General features: G+C 53.1%; 1 protein-coding gene across 5 annotated transcripts in view; it reads right to left on the bottom strand.

Moving 5' to 3' along the window:
- Positions 1-5,992: 5,992 nt before the first annotated feature.
- Positions 5,993-23,606, bottom strand: part of Pstpip1 (proline-serine-threonine phosphatase-interacting protein 1) — a 38,718-nt gene continuing 21,104 nt past the window's right edge. The window contains exons 2-15 of one of the 5 annotated variants that reach the window (XR_015626425.1): positions 18,584-18,684; positions 17,679-17,753; positions 13,818-13,852; positions 13,493-13,599; positions 11,912-11,974; positions 11,392-11,490; positions 10,783-10,828; positions 10,058-10,137; positions 9,582-9,680; positions 8,684-8,780; positions 8,225-8,315; positions 7,403-8,109; positions 7,068-7,201; positions 5,993-6,279 (exon numbers count right to left, since the gene is read on the bottom strand). Coding sequence is in view for 3 of the 5 variants with exons in the window: in NM_001106824.2 (NP_001100294.2) it covers positions 6,148-6,279; positions 7,068-7,201; positions 7,403-7,458; positions 8,225-8,315; positions 8,684-8,780; positions 9,582-9,680; positions 10,058-10,137; positions 10,783-10,828; positions 11,392-11,490; positions 11,912-11,974; positions 13,493-13,599; positions 13,818-13,852; positions 17,679-17,753; positions 18,584-18,684 (1,215 nt within the window). In the remaining 2 variants the exon portion in view is untranslated. The remainder of the gene's footprint in view (positions 6,280-7,067; positions 7,202-7,402; positions 8,110-8,224; positions 8,316-8,683; positions 8,781-9,581; positions 9,681-10,057; positions 10,138-10,782; positions 10,829-11,391; positions 11,491-11,911; positions 11,975-13,492; positions 13,600-13,817; positions 13,853-17,678; positions 17,754-18,583; positions 18,685-23,606) is intronic. The other 4 variants (XR_015626426.1, XM_087561002.1, NM_001106824.2 and 1 more) reach the window with 4 other exon arrangements.

Below are 23,606 nucleotides of genomic sequence, written 5' to 3'. Positions count from 1 at the left end.
CGGAGTTAGAGCCGTGCAGGCCCTAAGCTAGTAGGTGCGTCTAGGGCTGGCTGTAGTTGAGAACCGCTGCTGCATCCCATTGCCTTTACATTTTAATTTAGAAATAAATGTCAAAGACCATAGACAGTTGCAAGAATAAAGGCTGAAAAGCCTAGCTGTCCTTTACCCAGTTGTGCCCGCTAACCTTTGCCCTACTTAGTCATTCCTGTCCTCAAATATGTATGTTCACTCTCTCCACAGACACCTGGCCCCCAAGTAAAGCGTGTCTGACAAGTACACGTATGGTTGCCAAATGTGGTACCTTTTAATCCTGACAAGTCATCTCCCTCTCACACCAGTTGGCCTCATGATGGCCTTTTTTAGTGTCTGTTCTTCTGCAGGTCCAGAGCCAGGTTGGAGCAGCTGTTTATTTAGCTCTCATGTCTGATCTGGAGAGATTCCGTAGTTTTGTCTCAAGTGATGTTGACATAGAGTATATACAGAGTATACAAATGTATGTACATACATGCATGCATACACACTACATACATACACACATACATTCATCCCCTTTTAAATGCTGTTCAGTTTGAGCTTATCTCCTGTTTCTTCCTCCTGATGAGGCTTTAGAATTCCAGGTGGCTAGAAGACTACATGAGCTCCAGGTCCACCAGGCGTCACACAGGAGGGCCTAATGCCTGCCCAGCCCACTGCCTGTGATGCTTATTGTGAGCCCCTGGTCTAGTGAGGACATGGTGTGAACAGGGACATTTAAAGAGTTTACTCTGTAAAGGGGGTTTACCTAGTAGAAGGAGTAAGAAGCACTCTGAAACAGCCCAGCAGAGAATGGCTTCCACCCTCAGGACCCTGCAAGGAGAAGGCCTGCTGATGCTACAGTTGCTACTGGCAAGCTTTTGTCTTAACATAAAAACAAAACAGAAGTTTAAGAAATGTAATACGTCTATAAAGAACAATATTCCCAAAGCAGAAGAGGTCGGTGGGTGTCTGTTCAGGGACATGAACAAGCACTGTGGTCACAGGCTTTGGGTTTGCTCTTCCGTGAATTTTCTTCTCTAGACTATTCCAGTCCTCTCGTGGCATAACATGGTAATCTTTAGGCTAGACTGTAATCCTCCAGTTGTTTGTGTTCACATGATGGCTGTCTTAGAACACGGTTAGCCACTCTACCGAGTGGTGGATCTCTGTGGTTTGTTGTGGTGAGCACTTCCACGTATAGCCCAGTCACACGTGATTTCTTACACACACGTTAACTTTCATTGTGAAAACATGAGCGGTCAGTCAGTCCACAACGGAAGCGTCAGTTTGTATAGCACAACACAGGAGACAAGGGTGGACTAAACTCAGTACATAGCCAAGGCTGGCCTCACACTTGCTTGATCCTTCCTCCTTCCTCAGAACTAGGATTACAGGTTTATATTACTGGCCCTGGCCACTGTTTTAGTAAACAGGAAGCACGTGGATAACAGGTAATCATAGATGAGACCTGGTAATGAGTCCTGGGGTTCAGCTGCCCCGGAATCTGGGGCAGGAGGATTGCAAGTTCAGGGCCTGTCTAGACTACAGAGTGAGTCAGTTTATACAACTTTGTGAGATTTGAAGAACTGGAGAGATGGCCCCATTTCTAAGAATTTGATTAGTGGCATTTATAGACTCTTGTTCAGTCCCCAGCAGCCAAGTCAGACATGGCTGTAATGTCAGCTCCTGGGACTCGAGGCCCTCTGGCCCACCCTGTCTCCCTCTCTCACACACAACTCACCCCTTTTTTTTTTTTTTCTTTTTTTGGTAGTTAAAGCTGTCCTGGTGCAGGGCACTTGCCAGCACAGTGGTGTAGTCACCAGAACATACAAGGCAGTAGTGATTACAAAGTACAGCATAAACCCTCCCTCAGCCTGTGTACAGTGTGAACCCTCCCTCAGCCTGTGCATACAGTGTGAACCCTCCCTAGCCTGTGCATACAGTGTGAACCCTCCCTCAGCCTGTGTGTACAGTGTGAACCCTCCCTAGCCTGTGCATACAGTGTGAACCCTCCCTAGCCTGTGCATACAGTGTGAACCCTCCCTCAGCCTGTGTGTACAGTGTGAACCCTCCCTCAGCCTGTGCATACAGTGTGAACCCTCCCTCAGCCTGTGTAGTGTTTCCATCTCTATCAGGCTTATATTCTGTGCACAGCTGTGCTCTGTTGGATTGGCAGCCAGAGACCAGCATCACCACAAACAGGACGGTAGGACACTGCAACTCTGTGTGAGGACTGCAGGTATGTCACTAGTGATGGGAATTTTTTAGCTCCTTTGTCATCTCGTAGTTGATGGAAATTGGTGCCATATTGACAGCTGGCAGGCCTTCTGAAGCAATCTCTCATGGCATAAAATGAACCAGTTTAAACAAACCACACCAGTGCCATACAGCCATCACAAGCCTCGTCTCATAGCAGTTTTCATCCCATGTCAGCCTTTTTAGCATATTACGGGTTGTAGTAATTTATTCTGTCCCCCAAAAGGTCACAGTGAGTTTTCACAGATGTGTTTCATTGCTTTCCAAAAAGATTATACCAGTTTATGTTGTCACTGGCCAGGCATATAAATGTGCACTCCCTCCACACCCTTGTGGGCCTCAGGGTGTTGCCTGCCTCTGTCTTTCTTCTATTCTGGTAGGTGAAAATGTGTGTTTGGCCCTGGGTGCCTTTGAAACGTGTCTCCTGAACTTTGGGCCTAATCCTTTACCTTATTTGATAAGGTTTCTTTTATTTTTCACAGATCTTTTTTTTTTTTTCCTTTTTCTTTTTTTCGGAGCTGGGGACCGAACCCAGGGCCTTGCGCTTCCTATGCAAGCGCTCTACCACTGAGCTAAATCCCCAACCCCTTTTTCACAGATCTTAATAGTGTAGGCAACTTTTTTTTTTTGGTTCTTTTTTTTTGGAGCTGGGGACCGAACCCAGGGCCTTCCGCTTCCTAAGCAAGCGCTCTACCACTGAGCTAAATCCCCAACCCCAAGGCAACTTTTCTGTAAGGTCCCCATGGTTTGCTAATACTTTTCCTAGTGGTTGCCGGAGGCGGGGGTGGGGAGGGATCTGCTTTTTGAATGTTGACCTCTGCATCTGGATCCTTACCAATCTGAAAACAGTTGTGTGTCCTCCATGAATGACTCTTGTAGTTTCTTTGGGGTCTCCTAAGGTGGCTCCAGAGGGACCTCTGAGTTTAACCACCAGCGTTTAGAGGGGAAGGTGACTCATATAGACCATGCTATGCTCTGAGTGTGTCCAGTAAGGACTGACATGGTTATTAGAACACAGGAGAGGCATCTTAAGAGTGGATAGATAGATACTCCTGGTCTGTGGCAAGCAGAGGGATACCATAGAGTATGTTTTTAAATTCTGAGGGAGAAGTCTAGCAAAGGGCTCATTAACCAGATTCTTGACTACACGTCAGAATCATCAGGAATCGCTGCTTGGCGGCTCCCTGAGCAGCCGGGACTGAACAACATTGCTGATCCCGTGAGTAAACCTTGAACGCAGCTAGAGCTGGACTGAGTTTTCTCCATTTTGTGGTGGGCTCTGCTGAGCAGGGTTGGAACAGCCCCACTCCTGTGATCTCAACAACCTGAGGGCATTGGATCCCCTTGTAAGAGGCAACCTTTTGGATCCACAGTGGGAAGTAGCCAGACGTTGGAGTAGGTCATGCTGAGCTGGCTTGGCCCAGGAGTAGCTAGGGGAAAGTGGTTAAGAGTCAGGTGCTAGGCACCAGTGGGGCTGTTGTCTGGTCTCCACTGGGAAGCGTACTGAATGATGCCGTCCACAGCTAAGATCCAGAGGCCTCGAGCCTGGCTATAAAAAGTGGCATCCCCTTGCTTTTAATTAATATTTGACCAGTAACACTTTGAAGTAGTGTCTTGCGTAAAGCCTGCTGGACCCTTCCTACTGGTGATGGACATTCAGAGATAATGGAGGCTTGCCTGAGGGTGATGTGCTTCAGAGCCTGGTGCTCTGACAGGCGCGGCCAAGGCCACAGTCTTCCCTCTGCTGCTGTCTTTGAGCCACCCTCCGGCAGGGAGGGGCTGTGGTTATTTATATACACAATGTGCCAGCCCCTCCTCCATCTGGCATTGTCCCCCTGTGCAGTTGGTTCCTGGCCACTGACACCGTGACCTGATACACAGAACAGGAACGCTACAGATGCAGGAAGCTATGTGGGCTTATTCCCCCTGGTGTAGTCTGTGATCCCAGGGTCTCCGTTTCTTTCTCCGGATGCCTGGAGAGTGGGCTGTTATCGCACACTGCTTACCCATCATCCAGTGGGGCCTACTGACACTGCAGTACCTGTCAGAGATATGATAAATAACTAGGCCAAAGGTTTTTAAAAATCTTTGCAGTGGAATGGGATGATCAATCAAGATGACAAGGTGTTTTCAAAGAATAGGAAAAGCTCTGATGTAGAACTTTGCACTCTTTCCTCCTTACTACCAAAGTCAGGCAGCTTGTTTGCTCTGCCTGCCCCAGGTCCCCCTGCTCCACCTAGGGATGGTCAGAGTCCACACGCCGCTCCTCTCTGCTCCCACCCTTATCACACCCCAAAAACTACTATTCCCATTCATTTCTCTATCCTCCAGAGTTCTCTAGTCCAGCTGCCACTTTGCAGAACAGCTGTCGTCCTGTATTTGTGCCTCACTGGCCATGCGCCTGTCCCTCTCCTCCACTCCTCCTCCCCTCCCCCCTCCCTGGCCATGTGCCACCCTGGAGGGAGCGAGGTCAGGGTACCTTGGCAAGCACCAACCCTGTGACTATCCAGGAACCATCAGATGTCTGGGTTGAGTGAGGTGGAAGAATCTAGTTGGCCTTGGCAGGGTAGGACAGGGGTGGTGGCCAGGGCACCTTGGTTTTCTGGCCTAAGCAGGTTTGTTGTAACCAAGTCTTTTATTTGCTAGCTTTGCTGTCCTTCAAGGGAGGGGACCAAGCCCTGGATTAAATCACTCTCCAAATATCCCTGTATGTATATCTGCTGTGTCACACAAGGGCGTGGTGTTGGCCACCTCACAGGATGTTCATGAGGAGGGAAATGACATTTCCAGAAAGATGTCAACGTCAGCCCGGTTCTTTCCAGTTGCTCAAAGCCTTTCCCCATTCTGTCTGCCACATACTCTGCCAAGAAGCAGTGATGGCCGACTTCTCACAACAGCTAGCTTGATCTCAGCGCCAGAGCCTTGGGTGCAGGGATCTGCACCTGTCTGGACCCAGCCGTAAAGTGTCCTCATGCTTCAGATGGATGAGAGCACAGCCCACAGAAGGCCCAGCCTGTCGACATGCACGGCTGCTTAACCAAGCCCGCCCTTCTGCTCCACTGAGGAGGATCAGAGAATGAAGGTGCGTTGGTGATGCCCATGGAGAAGCCCTCCTCCTCTCTCTAGACTGTACTTGCTCACAGTTCTCCCTCTGGCAGCTGGCATTCGGCTGGGTACATGGATAGGCCTTTATGCCGGCTTCCAGATGGGCGGGCAGGCCCACAGCTGGTTCCTATGATGCAGAATCAGCACACACGATTGGGTCGTGTCAAGGGGGGAATGTTGAGGGTTGAGCACCAGGAGCCGGTACCCTAGTATGCTGCCTCCAGAGCCCTCAGCTGTTTCTCACCCCCTCGTCCTCCTGCGTTCAGACATTTGCCTTATGGCTGCTGCTGCCCCTCCACATCCTCCTGAGCCCCACTTCCCTGCCAAAGGATACCTTCTCTCATTCTGTGGCCCTCCTGAGCCCCTCTCCAGCTCCACTCACTTGCGTCTTCCTGGCTGTCCCAAGTATGAATGTAGCTCTGGCAGCCTCAGAGCTGCGGGCCCCTGAGTGAAGGCCTCTCTTCTGTCCCTCGCTGAGACTGGGCCTGACTGCCGCTTGTCTGTAAGTGACAGAGCTCTGGCCTCCCAGATTCCCTGTACTCTGGCTTTCTGAATCAAGACCCTGGGCACTGGGTAAGAGAAAAGGACCCCAGCAAAGGAAGGATGTGCCTGCCCCTTTACTCCTGGGAGAAGTTTATTGAGAGTAGCCAGCAACCATCCCATCCCCAGCGCAGCCAGCCATGGTTCTGACCCCGAGAGGCCGGGGCGGTGATGGGAACAGTCCTTGACCTCACAGCCGGGCAGAGGTATGTGGGGACCGCTGGTCTTTCCTCAGAGCTTCTCCAAGTACGAACCAGGGACAAAGCCACGTTGTCCGTTTCGTTCCACAGTCCACCAGCCATCCTCCCCTTCCAGGATGACTGCCAGGATGTCTCCCGCAGAAATGTCCAGCTCATCAGAATTCTGGGCAAGAAAAGGCCAGTGTGTGAGAATGGAGAAGCCACCAGGACCAGGGTGCTCTGTGCTGGCAGCCCCCACCTTGCAGCATTGGCATGTTTGTGTCCCCGGGTGAGCAGTCGGCTGAATCATGCTCAAGCCTCCGGGTAGTTCCTTTAGAGATAGACAGGCCGTGCTGTTCCCTCTAACGCGCTCAAGGTAATCATGGAGACCTCCTATCCTGGGCTTCTCTCACTGCTCCAACCACTGCAGCTTCTCAAAGGCGGGCCACACCCCAAGGGCAAGCTCTCCTAGACGAATCACACAGCCATCTACTGCTACCTGAGTATCCCATTACTGTCCAGGTCTGTACCCCTGAATGTGACCTCAGTGCAGCCCCATCCAGCCTGCCTATGTGTGTGGGTATATTGGCCTGAGTTGAGGGCCTGCCTTCCAGGTCTACCCGCCCACGCCTCACTTCACTCCGATCCGTATCTCTCTAGTACAGATGCTCTGTGACTTCCCTGATCACCTTTCTCCAAGGACACCAGAAAATAGTTAAGGGCAGCTCCATGGCTCGATTTTTGACCATTGTGCTTCTCTGGGCCACAGCTGGAGAACAAGGCCGGACCCTCAACCCATTATCCATCCACAACAACCCTGAGCTGCCAGCCTTGTGGACTCCACACGTGCAGGTTCCAGCAGATGCTGGCCTAGCACATGTTCATGGAGCTGTTCCAGTCCCTGGTGCTGCGTGTGTGCTCACCCCCCCCCCCCCCAGGCATGTCCCCAGGCTTGGGGAAGGATGCCCTCACCTGTGCCGTGTAGTCATAGAGCGCCCGGTAGTCCTGGGCTGCTGAGTTAAGGTTCCCCTGGGTTGCCTGCACTTCGATGGATGCATAGACCAATTCTTTCTGCTCAGAGGTGGGAGCCAGAGTCTCTGTGGAAGCTGAGAGCAGGATTAGGTTGGAATCCTGCCCCCCTCTGAGGACAGTGGTCCCTGGAGACTGCCGGGGTGGAACTTAGTCCTTCCTTCACACACACTCTTGGACAGAATGCCCTTTCCCTTTGGGAGTCCTCTCCTCCCCACTGGTGGAAGACACGTCCCATGTCCCCTGTCCCATTGTCCCCCCACCCCCTGCTCATTTACCGGCAGGAGCTTGAGAAGGTGTGGTCTTGGGACTTCCATGTAGCAGCCCAGAGAACCTGGAGGTAGGGAGGAGAGGCGGGTAGGCCTTGCCTTACCTCATTGGAAACAAAGGGGCTAACTGGGAATTCTCAGTGCTTCAGGACCTCTGCCTGCCTGCTGCCACCACAGGCCTCTGTGGCAGCAGGCCTCCCACAGGCCATTCCCAATAGTCCCTTCAATAGTCCCTTCGTTCTCAGCAGCATCCTCCCATGGTCATCTCAGCACCTGCAGCCAGCCAGCAGGGCCCCACCCCCACTTGATATTCCCAGCCCCAGACTACCTTTAAGGTTCAGCTCCCACATATCTTGCCAGGGCCAGCCAGTCTGTGCCAAGCAAGTCTTCCTTCCCTTGGCCCCACAGTGACTAGGCCAGGTCACCCACAGGGCACAGAACCATGGCCTTGACACCTTACTGCAGCCAGGCCAGGGAGATGGCCCTGTAACGGCCTGGTGGATCCAAGTGTCTGGGCTTTGGGCCACTGATAAGCCTCCTGGAGAGTTCTACCCTGCCACATAGTGAGGCCAAACAGAGACAGAAGCCAGAGTGGGCGCTTGCCCAGGACTCTCCACATCGTCACTGGTGAGTAACTGGAGTGTGAGTAATTAGTACTTGGACCAGGGATCCCTGATGGTGATGCATCTGGAATATCTCAATGGAGTGGCCAGCACCTGAACGGGGCACAGACCCACAGGAGCTGTTCAGCCATGAGGTGTGGAAGTTGTGGGCAGGAGAGGCTGGCCCCAGCGGCTGTGCCCTGGCCATATGCAGTTCATCAGTACTCACCTCTTTATCACACCACAGGAGGTCTGGACGATAGGGCTGCCAGTCAGTGGGGTGACCTCCCGGTCGTAGTAGTTCTGATAAGGCACGGGAGCTGCAGAGAGCACATGCATGAGGCCCAGAGCAGCGAGGACCTCATTCAGAGGGCCGCCTGCCTGACTCCCAGGTGCTGGGATTAAAGGTGTGTAACACTGTGCCTCGATTTTTAAAAAAAGATTCTCGAATTATGTGTATTCATGTGGAAGCCAGAGGTGTTAGGTCCTCTGGAGTTAAAGATGGTTGTGAGGTGCCTGGTGTGGGTGCTGGGAACTGAATGGGTCTTCTGGAAGAGTAGAACTGTCCCTCAGACTGAGTCTGGTCTACCTCCATCCAGTAGGGAAGTGTGAACCACCCCAGCCTGGTCCTGCTAGTGTAGAGCCAGTCAGTCCTGGCTGCAGATGCTGCCCTCCAGCAGGGCCTTACCTGGGGGCTCTCTGCCAGTGCTCTTGGACTGGATGAAGCCATTGATATCACCTTCCACATCACAGCCCTCAAGTGTCAGCCGGACTTCCTCATAGAGCTGGGGTAGGGATGAGCAAAGGCTGAGTTCAGATTTCACCCCAAGGTCAGCCTGGTCCCCAGCCTTGCTCTAGTCCTGCCTCTGACTCTGAACCTCCAGGCTCAGTGCTGGACAGAGGAACCTTGGGATGGCAGGCCTGCCAGAGGGACAGAGACCAGGCTGACACCTGTTTCCTGAACACCTGAGCTCAGGCCCTGAGGAGAGGCCCCAGCTCACTCTTGTCCTCTGAGGCCCACGCTTTAACCTGTTTTAAGATGAGGAAATTCAGGAAAGTGGCGTGCTAAGGTCAGGTCACTGGGTGAAGCTGGACTTTGGGTGTGAGGATATCTAGAGCCCACACTTTCTGCTAGACACGAGGAAGCCACCAGGATCAGCTAGGCCATGGGCAGGAGTGGTCAGAGGTGCCCTGAAAGTGCTCAGAAGCCAGGGCTCCTGGTGTGCGTGGTAATCCTCCCTAGCCTGGGGTAGGATGTACCCTGACCATCCCTGAGGATTGGGCTCTGTAAGGTGGGGATGGGTGGGGTGAGGGAGAGGTGTAAGAGAACCCAGACCAGGCTGAAGCATGAGCCTGCAGCAAGTCTCTGCTGTGCTGGGGAGAACAGATGGACACAGCCCTGAAGGGGGAGGTAGGAGGAAAAGGCAGAGGCAGGGAACCACAGAGCATGGTGTTCTCGTGCTTGGAGGCCTGGCCAAAGGTCACATTGGACTCCTCTGTGTGAACTGCGGAGGTCTGGGGATGTGTTGGCTGGCCCCAGTAGACCTGAACCTGCCATGCTGCCCTCTCCTCAGAGCACAACACACCTCATCGTCCTTGACACACTGCATGGAGAGCTGGTTACAGTGCACCCACAGGGCATTGCGGAGGATGGTTAGCCGGTCAAACTCCTGCAGCTGGAAGGCCTATTGAGGAGAAGAGAGAGAGAGTATTGTGGGGCCACTCAGCTAGGTGACCTATGCAGAACACTGCTGCAGCCAAATTTAAAGCAAAGACCATCCCGAAGGTCCCCATTGCTGCCTCTAGCTAGGGCAGCTAAAGAGAGGCTGGGGGAAGCTAGTGAAAGGCATAGGGCTCTGCCCTGCTCTTGCCCATCTGTAGGTTCCCAGGGTTGAACAAAGAGATCCAGGGTATAAGACCAGTAAATATGGGGAAAGACCCTAGGCACCAGCCAGGCAGGGGTCGTAGAGTGAAGGAATACCATCCCCTAGGCCCAGCTTCCCACAGGTAAGAGGAGGCAGGGGTGTTGTAGAGAGGCAGGCTGTGTGCCTGGGCCACTTGCCTCACAGGTTGTCCGGTGTTCCTGTTCCCATTCGGTCCTTGCTTTCTCCAGTTGTTCAATATTTTGCCTGTACACTCGATCTACAAACACAGGGGACCCTTTGGCAGGCCTGGATCTCCTCTGACAGTTCCCATGACAGGAGATCCTCTGTCCTCCACTCCTGCAGAGACCCACCCTGCACAACCTCCCCCAAGTCCTGAGAGCCCCATCCCCAGGGGCCTGGCTAGCTGTTGGTCACCACACACAGCCACCATTCACCCTTCCACTTTCCCATTATGCTCTGAGCTCCCAGGGCTGGAGTAGAACACTACGTGCAGAGGTCCTATTCCATTCCCTGGTCCTCCCCACTTTACAGATGGTAAACTGAGTCTCATGGAGGGCACCAGAAGGCTGAGTATGAGCATTTGTCATTTGGAGTGAAATGAAGGGATGTGGCCCTATGGATCTGAGGCTGTGAAACCCAGTGGCTTGGATTCAAATGCTGTCTGTCAGCACCACTTAGCAGCTGTGTGACTCTGGGCAGCTTATCTACGTGCTCTGTGTCCCCGTTTCCTTATCTACACTCTTGTGTCTGCGAGCAGTGGCTAAGGAGAATGGCCTCTACTCTGGAGAGCGTGCCTGGAGAGGCACACAGGGGACAGCGCGGGCAGGTGGGAGAGCACCAGCTGGAGGAAGAGGACTGGCTAGGCTGCCAGACAGTCTGGGGAGGTGGCAGGGCCACATACCTGCCTCTGTGGCCGACTCCTTGCACTGCTTGGCTTTGGTCTGGCTCTGAGGAAACAGGAGAATGGCATTGAGTCCAAGCCTAGGAATCCTAGCCCCAGAGCTACTCAGAAGCGACCGGCACCCTCCCTGGTCACCATCCAGGATCAAAGTATGGGTGGGTGAATTCTGTCATTCACCAGCAGCCTGGCTGCTGAGGGGCTCAGGCCGGAAGTAAAAGCAGAAGTCTGCAGACCACCAGGAAACATGGAAAATGTAGATGGCCTCTGCTGCACTGCTGCTCAGAACCCGGGCTCTGGTCAACCTGGATCAACTCACCCACAAACCCTTGCCCTCTCGGCCTCAGCTTTCTGATCTGTGCAACAGGTGTTATGTTAAGGGCCCTGGTGGCTCTGTCACCCCAGTCCTGTCCAGAGGTTGCCTGTCCTGCAGAGGACTTGTTCTGAATGGTACTTGAGGATGCACATTGCATAGAGTGGACACCGAGAATTGCAAAAGGGTGAGCAGCTAGCATGGGCCAGATGTAAATTCAGCCCAGGGATGGCTGCCCTTCCCTGCCTACCAGCATGCCCCACCCCCTCACCCCCAGCCCCGCCCCGCCTGGTACACACCTTTTCTATTTGCTTTTGGTGACCACTGGCACTCACTCGCTCGAAGGCCTGCTCAGCGTCATCTGCGTCCCTGCACTTCTGGTCATATGACTTCTTGGACTGAAGGTATGGAGAGGTGTGTCTGCGGGGCTGCACGCCCCAGGGGAGGCTCCCTAAGCCCAGACTCTCCCTCCCGGGTTGGTAAGGACTTTGGTAGAACAGGCATTGTTCCCATAGATGGAGCTCTAGAGACTGAGGCATGTTCCTGTGGAGACTTTGGGCCCTTTCTTCAGACTCCTCTGCTCTCTCATGTGTCCCTTATCCCTGCTACTCTGGACTCCTCAGCTGACTGTGGGTCACTCATGCGACTGTCCCTCTGTTCTTCAGGCAAGGCACTGAAGGGCTTGTGATGACACACAGGCCCTGGGCATCCAGCACAGCCCCCAGCAGGCCCATACACAGAATGGAGCAAAGTCTGAGACAAGCCTGTCCCAGAAGTCCAACCCGGGACTCTCAGAGGCCCCAAGGCCCTCCCATTTACCTCCATGGTCTTCTTGTAGAGCGACAGCTTGCTCTTCTGGACACGGTCCATGACGGCCTCATACTGCAGGAGACATGAGGCTCTGAGCTGGGGGCTCTGGCCTCAAGACGTGCCCCTAGGCCAAGAGGATGGGTGTCCTTGTCCCTGGGACATAACACCCCTCCAAGCTCATATGTATGTCTGTCTGTGTCCACCCTCTCCTAGAGATACCTCCTTCAAAACAATACCAGCCAGGTATTTAGTCCCAGCACTTGGGAGGCTGATGCAGGAGGATCTCTATGAGTGTGAAGCCAGCCTGGTTCACATAGCAAACTTCATGGCAGCCAAGGCTATGTAGTGAGACCTTAAACAAAACCGCAATACTTACACTCGGAACAGAATAACAAAGAAGTTTGGGCAGTGGGTGTGTCTAGTGTTTCCTTACTGTGGACCTCGGCTTGACTTGGTCTCCAGCCAGAGAATCCCCATCTACACATGTGTACATCACATGAGTCCTGAGTCTCATTCCCAAGCCACACTGAGTGTGCACCGCATATATACGCACACCTAGTCCATACTCAGCCCCCATCACCCAACTGCTCATACCGCACACCCACAGCCACTCATGCATTCACCACACACTCCAGTGAAGTAGCCTCTGGCTTTCCAGCTGGGCTAAGTGCTCAGCCCACCAGTCACAGGTCTGGGAGAAGCGTTCTCTTCCTCCAGCTTTGCAAGCCTCCTAGTAGAGCATTCCCTGGCCTGTGCTCATACACTGCTCACGATGAGGAGCTCACTTCCTTGCTGTGTGGCCACTCCAGTGTGGCCAGCCATGCTCTGCATACTGTTGACAGTGCCTTCAGATGGTTAGCTGAGTCTGAAGCCTGTCCCCCCAATCCTCGTTGAGCAGCCATGCGGAGTACCAGCCCCCAAGTCTGTCTTCAGAACCAACAGCCCTAATCCTTGTGTTCAGAGCCATCTTCCAGGGGCCACTCAACTGAGGTGGGCTCCTCTGGACACTTGGTGTTGTCCCTGACCCTCTACAGTCTATGAAGGAGGATTGTCAAGAGCCCCACATCTTTCCTCTTCCTGGCACGGCAGCTCTGTGGTAGCCCTCCATGGGCTCTGGTCCAGAGCCGTTACCACATCATTGTGGTAGGCTTCCATTGCCAACTAGACACACCTGGGAAGAGAGACCCTCAACTGAGGAATTGCTCCCATTGATTGACCTGTGGGCATATCTGTAGGGCATTTCTCTTAGTTTTTAGTTAGTGTAGGAGGTCCCAGCCCTACTGTGAGTGATAATGTCCCTAAAGCAGGTGTGCTTGGCCTATGTAAGAAAAATGTGGCTGAACACGAGCTGGAAACAAAGCCAGTGAACATTCCTTGTCTCTGCTCCAGTTCTTGCACTGACTGCGCTCAGTGATGGATTGTGGGAAGTATATGCCAGATAAACCGTTCCTCCCAAGTCAGTGGCTTATCACAGCAGCAGGAAATCAAGCTAGAACATACACCCTCCCTCCCTTTCACCAAGCCATGATTCCCAACTGGCTCCCAGAACAGTGGGTGACCTCCAGGATCCCTGTCCTCCCTGCCCCTCACCTTCTTCCGCTGTTCTTTCTGTCTCTCTCGGAACTCCTCCAGGCTCCGCAGCTCCTCACGCAGGGCCAGGGCCAGCTGGATGTGTGCACTGCCCACATTCTCTGTTTCTAGGGTGACAGTGTGGCCTCTGCCTGGACCAGTCTGTCACCTCCCTCTTCACCTCCCACCCCTTCCATCCTCTATCAATCAGCCTTTCAGCCTGGTTCAGAGCTGGACCACACAGCCCAAGCGCACACCTCCTAACTCAGTCACCTCTACAAGGGCTGAGGGTCTTCCAGGAGACTCTAATGGCCCTGCTGCCCATGTGGGGATGGTTGGAACTTACGCTGCTTCAGAGAGTCAAAGGAGGTCCTCAGGGAACTGCAAAACAGAAGACTAGGTCAGCAGGCAGGCGTGCTGCAGGAACTGACGTCCTTCCTGGCCCATGGTACTTTTATTTTGGAGGGAGGGCCCTAAGCCATATTGACTGCTATAGATGCAAGGGGCCTTTGGTCAAGGTTATCATTCTTGTGAACCCAAAACTGCCATTCTAGAAAACAGGCGAGTGAAACCTTCCCAACATCTGTCTGCAGCCTAGAGAAGATGGGCATGTCCACAGGAAGCTCCAGGCCTCTCTGAACCCTCCGCTCCTGTTCAGGCGCCTAGTTACTCAAAGCTGCCTGGATGAGTCTGATGCAGGGGGATGCCTTTATAGCTCTTGTCAGCAGGTGGCCTGGAAGGCATAAGGAAAGGCTGGGAGGTAGGCGGGGGCACAGGCAGGGGCAGCTATGGCAACTGCTCCAGGCCAGGTACCAAGGGAAGGGAAAGGAAGAGGCTGCCCAAGGCGTGGGAGCTAGAACAGTGCCAAGCAGGAGATGGTCCCAGGTGGAGTAAGGGAGGCCCCTGGCAAAGTGGGGGTGACCCAGCCTGCAATCCTAGCACTCGGGCAGCAGAGGCAGACAGGCCACAAGGTCAAGGTCATCATGAGGGACACAGGATGACTCTGTCCTAAGTGCTCCCACCTCCTTTCCACAGACACCTCTGCTGGGCTCCGTTTACTCGAACCTTATTTTAAAACTGCTTCCTGAGTGTACGCATGCTGCGAATAGCAAACGATGGGCGCTCGACTAACAAGCCCTCACTGTGTTTTGGGAAGCAGCAGACTGGGTGTCCTGGATTCTGCCTGGCAGCCTTGTTCACCCCAGAGCATGGTAGTGCTGAGGGCCAAACAGAAGTGCCAGCACGCCCAGGACACACTGCTGTTTATCAGTGGGTCTAGGAGTCCTGGGGCAGATATAGAAACTGTGAGGGAGAGTCTGAGCTCTCAGGAGCAGGGCCCTTGAGAGAGGCATGCGTTCCATTCAGAAGAGGGGCAGATGGTGTGGGAACCAACCTAGGTAGTCAGCAGAGGCCTCTTACTCCACTCTCCACACACAACAGCAGCAGACCCTGCAGCCAGATGGCCAGGCTCTGGCACTCATTCACTGTGTGACCCACCTGGCCTTCTGCCTTGACTTCCCTTCTGTAGAGAGCAGTTAGCAGCACAAAATGGCTTTGAGAATGATAGTCCACTGTAAGGCACATCGCGGCCTGGTGCAAGACAGGAGCTTTTCATGCCTGTCACACTCACACCTATGCAAACTCTGCCAGTCCCCAGGACTTCCTCCAACCCCAGCTGCCCCTTGTAAGAGTTTTCCAGTGGTCCCTTCCCAGAAGCGGCAGCCTTAACTTCAGGTAGGAGGAGTCCCTGGCTGGCTACCCCAGCCGTGAGTGCTTTCCCAGAGCCCCTCCTGCAGCTGAGTGACCATGCATGTGAGGGAGGTGTGCCTCTGTGCTCCCAGCTAGGGCTTATGGGTACTAAGTCTCTTAAGGACACAAAAGCAAATGCATGGTGGCACAGCCTGCCCCAAGGTCAGAGTCAGCAGCCAAGTAGCCATTGTTGCAAGTTTTCACAGCCTCTCTGCAGGGCACTCTCCCGCCCCCTGGTGGTAAAAGTGTCATATGGCACATGTCGCATAAGCAATTCCCTGGGTGTCCTTTCAGGGAAGCCCACCAGTCTGTGCTTCAGGGTAGGGCAAATATGTTCTGCTGTGGCTTCCTCTTCTTCTTGAACAGTTGGGAGCACTGAGGCCAAGGAGTGGCAACCTGACAGGACCCCTGGGGATCCCACCCTAAGGAGGATTCTGGGGTCCTAGTTACTGCCAGGTTTCTTGCCTGCCGAGACCACGGAGCAGTAGCAACCATCTGGGAGCCATGAGATGTGCAGACGTGTAGACCTCTGCCAGTGGCCAACTGCCGATGGCTTAGTCCTCCCTTCCAGTGCTGACACTTAGGATGAGCAGCTAGCCTGAATGATTCCCGCCTCCATCCCACAAGCCAACATATTAATTATTGCCTTTTACAGGTAAGGAAACTGAGGGTCACAGAGGCCAAAGACATGCCCCACGGTCATGCAGGTGGGAAGAGAAAAAACCTCAAGGCCCAGGGCTGGATCAATCAATGGCTCAGGGAGCACATTCTGTTCTTGGAGAGAAGCCACGCTTGGTTACCAGCACCCACATCAGATGGCTCACTGCCCTGTGACCCCAGCCCTAGCAGTCACCACTGGCCTCCATGGGCATCTGCACAGCAGACATACAAACACATTTTTAACAAATCCTAAATAAAATGTCAAGGCAGGCCTTGCAGAGGAAGGCGGGGGCTATCTGGTATGGTGACCCCAGGTTAGAATGATTCTGACTTTTGATATCTACCACCAATGTACCCACATGCAACACACCATGCTGGCCTTTGGCCTGGCTCTCAGGAGACCTAGAAACTCTAGTTGAAGTCTAGTTTCACAGTATAACTGTTTCCTGATCAGAGAGCATGCGGCGTACTAAGTCCCCACCCCCATCCTAGCATCCCCAAACCTTGGCCACCTGGCGGTCAGGAAGCCGGTATCTCCCAGTTGGAAGCAGACCCTGCGTCTATGGGCTGATGCTGGATTGGGACCCCTCCACAATAATGTCTTCACTCTGATCTCAGTGGAGCAGAGATCAAGAAATCTCTGATGAGATCAGCATTTAGGTGTGAGGTAGGCATTAAGGTCCCTCATGAGAGAGAGAGAGAGAGAGAGAGAGAGAGAGAGAGAGAGAGAGAGAGAGAGAGAGAGAGAGAGAGAAAGAGAGAGAGAGAGAGATGGTGACAAGGAGGCAGGCCTTCAGCTTCTTTCTCCTCCTAAATGGAGACTACGGCCCGGTGGGCTTTGTCTTCCCAGTGTGCCCCCTACCCCTGCTGGCAGACCGTCCAACAAGTTCATGGGTGGATCAGGATATGTTGTAGTCCTATCAGCCATCTCTTTGTTTAAACCGACGCCACAAAGGACCCTGAGGCCCCCAGCCTGGTGAGAGAGTAGAATTATCGGTTCTGAGTGCCATCCTCTGCGCTGCACAGTCTTTCTCTGTTGGCCTTACTGTGTGTACTTCTTTTTTTCTTTTTTCTTTTTTTTTTTTCTTTTTTCTTTTTTTCGGAGCTGGGGACCGAACCCAGGGCCTTGCGCTTCCTAGGCAAGCGCTCTACCACTGAGCTAAATCCCCAGCCCCCTGTGTGTACTTCTTAACCAAAGCCTTCCTGTAGCTGTTGATTCCACCTGCCATGTCTAAGGTTTTGCCTGCTGCTACCTCTTGTGTTCCAGATTCCTTCTGCCTTTTTTTTTTAAAGATTTACTTATTTATTATTTATAGTGTTCCGCCTGCATGTGCACCTGCAGGCCAGAAGAGGGCAGCAGATCCCATTACAGATGGTTGTGAGCCACCATGCGGTTGCCGGAAATTGAACTCAGGGCCTCTGGAAGAGCAGCCAGTGCTCCTAACTGCTGAGCCATCTCTCCAGCCCCTGCCTTTTAATTTCTTAACTTCCAGAGAAGGTGAAGCTGATCCAGACCCCTAAGACTACAACACCGTCAAGAGGGAGTGGAGAGGATGGCCCTGTCTGAACCAAGTTCTTGACATGAGGCAAACCAGGAGGTCCTCCTGGAGGAAGTGCCTGTGGGGAGGGTGTGGGGCAAAGCGTTAAAGGAGCCGATCACCCAGCAGTTTGAGTTCTTGAGCTCCCCTGACGTATAACAGCTACTCCATAACCCACAGCCTGCCACATCGGAAAGTCCCAAGCCCTGAGTAAAGTCCAGAAGGTTCTCAGAGGAAAGGCAGGAGCCGCCAGGACTTACTTCATCTCTGTCTGGCCACCAGCTTTGCGCGCAATCTGCACCAGCTCCTTCCCGTACCTCTCCTCCGCCTGGGCCCTGAAAGGACAGAGCAAGCGCTGTCATTCACCCCTGTCGGCTGGCCGTAGCCCCAAAATATGTGCAGAACCCAGGTTCTCTCATCATACTTTGCCGGCAAGACCATTCCCTGAAAAAGTTGAGCTCCATTTCTGGGGATAAATGTCAATTGAAAACGGGCCTCTCCTAAGGGCTGCGGCAGGGGATCTGCCTAAGGGCCACGGAAGACAAGTGGCTCTGGCTTTGTGTGTGTGTGTGTGTGTGTGTGTGTGTGTGTGAGAGAGAGAGAGAGAGAGAGACAGAGAGAGACAGAGAGAGAGAGAGACAGAGAGAGAGAGAGACAGAGAGAGAGAGACAGAGAGAGAGAGACAGAGAGAGAGAGAGACAGAGAGAGAGAGAGACAGAGAGAGAGACAGAGAGACAGAGAGAGAGACAGAGAGAGAGAGACAGAGAGAGAGAGACAGAGAGAGAGAGAGGAGAGAGAGGAGAGAGAGCGCATGAGTGCAGGTGCATAGGTGCACATGTGTGCATGAGTACACAATGCACCCGTGGGGGTCAAAGGTCAACTTTTCTGCCCCTTCCCCTCTAAAATTTCGTACATGACTACACTATATTTTGCAGAGACAGGGTCTCTTGGCTATGAGCTTCAGTGGAGTCTCCTGACACTGGATCCCTTTTTCCTACAGAAGGGGACTTGAACTCAGATCCCCACGTGTGCTTAATAAGTGACTTACCCACTGAGCCACCTCCTCACCTTTGGCTCTTGGCTTTTGACCCATCCCGAGGGCAGCTGGGCTCTAGGGAGCGTAGTCTGCCCCGTCTGCCCTGACCGCCAGCCCGGCCATGCTTACCTCTGTCTGAGCAGCTCCTCCACATCCTTGCACATCTTCCTGCCGTCCAGCAGCCTCTGCAGGAGTACCTCATACCCTGTGTGGGCCGTGAAGTCCCTGCACTGAAACACACACAGGACATCGTGAGAGCCCTGCTGAGAACAGTCTCTCTCTGTCCTCCATGTCCCTGTTCAAGGTGGAGCATAGATCAGGGCCCAGCCTCACCCAGAACCACTGCTGTCCGGGCAGGGGCTGCTGAGCTTGGCATCAGCCCTCCGGAGTCGAAGACACAAGTCACTGGATGGACAAGAAGGACCTCACTGAGCCTCCATGATGGCCGCAGCCCCCCAGTTCTCTCTCGTGGAATGCCCTTGTGATATTATGTCATTAGCTAGTGAGGAAGAGGGTTCAGGAAGTAAAAGTGACAAGCAGATGGTTGCAGAACACCAGCTGCCTGGCTCACAGTCTGCAGCACCCCAAGCTGTGAGTCATCTCTTAACCGGGGGTGAAAGGACATCTCTGGGAATTCTGGGAAGCAGCTGGCCTGTGCCTAGGCCTTGCTCAGACAATCCAGGTGACCCCTGACTAACTTGACATCCATGTTCCCCACTAGTGGGTTCTGAGCACGTCTGAGCAGACAAGTGTGGGCAACCAGAGGACAGAGGAAGAAGTTCATGGAAGCTCCTGCTGCAGCTCCCCTGGGTCCCTAATGTGTGGCTGACTCCAGGCAGTGGGGCACAAATCCTGGAAGAGAGTGGGGGACATCTGTCTCCCTTTGGAGGCCTCATCGACTCTCCACCCTTGGGTGGTTAGGAGAGATCTGGCACCTACCTCATCTGTCTTTTTTGTTCTCTCGGATCCTCTCAAAGCCCCCGTGATTGAAAGGAACCCCAGCCCCAGCTTCCCTGAATGCATATCCGAAACCACCCACAGAGCCTGGTCAGAGGTCAACAAGTCCCTCAGGGCTTATCCACACTTAACCTGACTCTTGCCCATGCTCCCCTCAAACTATGAGAGTGTGGGAAGCACGATGGAGTTAAAATCAAGAAAGGGGGGGTTGGGGATTTAGCTCAGTGGTAGAGCGCTTGCCTAGGAAGCGCAAGGCCCTGGGTTCAGTCCCCAGCTCCAGAAAAAAAAAAAAAAAAAAATCAAGAAAGGGGCAGAAAGTATGGCTTAGAGATAAGGTTGCCTACAATCCACGAAATCCTGGCTTACATCTCCAGGAAGCTTCCTGCAGGGGGCGCTTGGCTACATTAAGGTCTACAGACAATCAAATGTTGGGAAGAGTACAGAGGCCTACGTAAATGGTCTCCACACTCAGCCAACTTGGAAATGTTGAACCTCTGGAAGATTTCAGCTCCTAAGCTCACATCCCCTTCTTTGAGCAGCCTTGCAGAGAGCTGGGCCAGGACTCCTGCACACAGGCCACCGACACATAGATCTAGGCCTTAGCTGCCTGCCTGAGACCCCAGCCTGAGAGAGTTGGCCCTGCGACCTGCTGCAGGCCCATTTGAGGTAGGTATCTCCCAACCCTGAGTCTAGTCTGCACCATCCTGAGCCAGACTCCTTTAGTTTAAAATCTTTTAAAGGGCAGCCACTTCTTTGTGAGCTAAGATCAGATTCTCACTCTCGGCCTCTGCCTCCCCTGGGGACTCCCAGGTCAAGGCCTGTAGCAGCATGGAAAAAATGAGTCAGATGCCACAGACCCCACCCCCCCCACCCCACCTTTCCCCGTGAGGTCGCTGAACTGGATGTAAGCATTCAGGCCATAAAACCACAGACCCCAGACTGTGAAGGATCTGTCCAGTGTCCCTCAACCCTTAAGAAAATGAGACCCAGGGCTGGAGAGGTGGCTCAGTGATTAAGAGCACTGGCCGCTCTTCCAGAGGTCCTGAGTTCAATTCCCAGCAACTACATAGTGGCTCTGTAATGGATCCAGTGCCCTCTTCTGATGTGTCTAAAGACAGCAGTGGTGTATTTACTATCATATATGTAAAACAAATAAATAAAATTTTAAAAAGAAAGTGAGCCCCAAAGGAAGGAAGGGCTTCCCTGGGGCCATATTACAAACTAGAAGCTAGACCTCCTCAGGGGCCTGTTTCTCTGCTGTGCCCCTTAGGAAAACTTGCAGCGAAGGCTACCAAAGTCTGTTTCCTGCCCCCATGCCCACCCAGTCCTGACTCTCTCGAGGGATCATTTTGTCCTCTGAACCCCAGAGAAGAAAAGGAAAAGCAAACCAGACTTACACCTGCCATGCTGGAGAACAGAAAAGGCAGAAAGGCCCTCTGTGGCCCAGGTCTTCAGGCGCTAGAGTCCCCACGGCACCTGCCGTAAGCCAGAGACTCTCGTCCAGCCTGTGTGCCGCTGTGGCATCAGACAGAATGAGCCACAGTCACAAGTGACCCAGCTGTTCTAAGGAAGTGTCTAGTCCCTCAGAGCTGCCTGTCTTGCCTCCCATCCCTGCCCACTCCTATTCCCCTCCTCCTTCCCCCTCACACCAACCACCTCTGATAGACTTTGGTAGAAAAGAAGCATTCAGTCAGAAGTCCACAGTCTATCCAAGGCAGAGTCACCCAGGGGTGTCCATCCTAGCCTCTCTTCTCTCCGCTCCTCCTGTCCACCCTTAGCCCGTCAACCAAGTCCTGCCCATGATTGTCAAAGCATGAACATAGAACCCTGCGTGGGGCTTGAGACAGCCCAGAGGCTAAGAACACTTAAGCTGTTGCAGAGACCAAATTCAGTTCTCAGCACCTGTGTCAGGAGGCTTACAACCTCCTGTGACTTCAGGGAATTTGACCCCCTCTTTTGGCCTCTGCAGGTGCCCACATGCACATATGCGCATATACATAAACAATGGGACAAATCCTTTAAGAAAATGAAGCCCTTACTTGATCCACTACAACCTGTTGGGTGTTTGCCATGAGAAGGACTTTGCAGCTGTCAATGTGGAAATTCTAGGTAGCACTCCAGGATCTGAGCCATCCCCAGACACAGTCATGCAGAGCCTGACTTCCACTTCCAAGACACCATGCAGGACAGCCTGGCTTTGATAATCACCAGCCAGCAAACATTGAGGCCTAGCCTCATCTACCCTTGGTAGTATGTTAACCTTCTAGGCTCTGCCCAACAGTTACCTAGCAACAACCAGGCATAGCCTAGGCCTAGCTTGCTATAAAAGAAACTGTTTGGCCTACCTTCACACTCTCTCTTTTCTCGCTCTGACCTTTTTCTCTTTGACCTCTTTCCCCCTCTCTTCTCTCGTCCCTTCCCCCTCTCTCTCCACGTGTTCCTGGACTCATTCATATTCATTCTCTCTCTCTCTCTCTCTCTCTCTCTCTCTCTCTCTCTCTCTCTCTCTCTCTCTCTCTCTCTCCTGTCCCCACTCGTTCTCTTTCTCTGCCTCTACTCTCTTCTCAACCCCACTTCCATGCCCCCAGCTCGGGTTGGGGGAGGGACGCTTCGGCCAGCTGAGGCTCCGCCTCCCGCCACACCACACCACACCACGCTCTACAAAGCATATCCTTGCCTTTACAAAATATACCAACCCTCAGCTGCCCTTTGATCGTTCCCTGCACTGGCTGAGCCCCCGTGCCTTCCCTAGTCACCCATTTTTAGTTTTCCTTAGAATTCGCCTATTCTAAAGGTCACACAGCCAAGCTGTAGATCATCAGCTCCCTTGCTAACTTCTCTACGCAGACACCACTGAAAAGCGCGGCATGAAAATTATGTTTGCTTGGGTCGCTATTCAGGAACCTGAAGGTCATTTCTGTGTAAAACCACTTTTTCCTGAGCCTCCACGGGTGTCATTTGAGTGACCCTTTACCTCAAGAAGTTGAAATTCTCAGATAAGTTAATGACCCCACTTTCTGGCCGTGAAGGGCTGTAAATTTCGCACATGGGTAGACCACAGAGGACTTTGCCTCAGTCACTGTTCCCCATACCTTGGACCATCCTCCTCCTGACTCATGCACAGCCACAAGTCCTATCCTGGGAGCAAGTGGATGCGAGGCTTGGGGCTCAGTCTCCCTTAATTCACTCCTAACAAAAGTTTCAGTGGCTGCGATGCTGGGCCCTGGGGGAAGTACCCTGGAGTAGCAAGCTCTATTGAGTATCTACCCCATCGTGTGTGGATGCCCCTCCAGAACACCCCAGCCTTTGCCCTGATGAAAACACCCGGACCCAGCAAGGGAGAGAGGATACCCAAGAAAGGTAGGAGACGGCCCAAGCCAACTCGACAGAACCTGGAGTCTTCCAAGTTGGCTGGGCTCCAGAGCCACAGCCCTACAGGCATTCAAACCAAGGAGGGCCACTGAGCATTCATCCCAGAAATTTCACTTTGAAGCAGACCTTTGGGCGTGGTTCAAAACAAAACCCTGTGCGGGGGTACATGGTGGGTGGGGGGAGATAGTTTTGGTATTAGAGATAAAGTGTTTGTTAGGTAATCCTAAGGACCTGACCTTGATCTCTAGCAACCATATTTTAAAAAGCTGGGTGTACGGTGGCACTCACGTGTAACCCTAGGTGAGGGAGGAAGAGGCAGGCGGATCCCTGGGGCTTGCTGGGCAGTCGCCAGCCTTGCTGAGTTAGTGAACTCTGAATTCCAGAATGAGACTCTGTCCCATAAACAAGGTGAATGGCTCCTGAGTAAGGACACCCGAAGTAGTACTCTGCCGCCCCACTCCCGTGTGTGTGTGTGTGTATGTGTCTGTCTGTCTCATATATACCCACAGCCCAGAGCTTTTGGGGCTGTGCATGATGACACAATGCCCGTAAGCCCAGGACTTGGGACACTGGGCTGACAGGGACATAAGCTCAAGTGCGGCCTAAGCTGTGGAGTGAAATCCTGCCTCAGAAACAAAGCAAAATCAATTTTAGCAAAATACGAGCAAACCCATCGCTCTAGGGCCCAAGTCAAAACAAATGATGTCTGTGGAAAATGATTACGCAAGTTGTCTCTACCTCAAAACAAGGCCGTAGCTCAGGCTTTAACTCAGGTGCCTTGGGCTCACAGGTACGCCGGCTGGTCGCAGCAACACTGTCCGCC

The sequence above is a fragment of the Rattus norvegicus genome, chromosome 8 (assembly GCF_021556685.1).
Source record: "Rattus norvegicus strain SHRSP/BbbUtx chromosome 8, alternate assembly SHRSP_T2T, whole genome shotgun sequence".
Classification (NCBI taxonomy): domain Eukaryota; kingdom Metazoa; phylum Chordata; class Mammalia; order Rodentia; family Muridae; genus Rattus; species Rattus norvegicus.
Note: the sequence above shows the minus strand (reverse complement) of the source record. Positions and strands in the feature narration are given on the sequence as shown.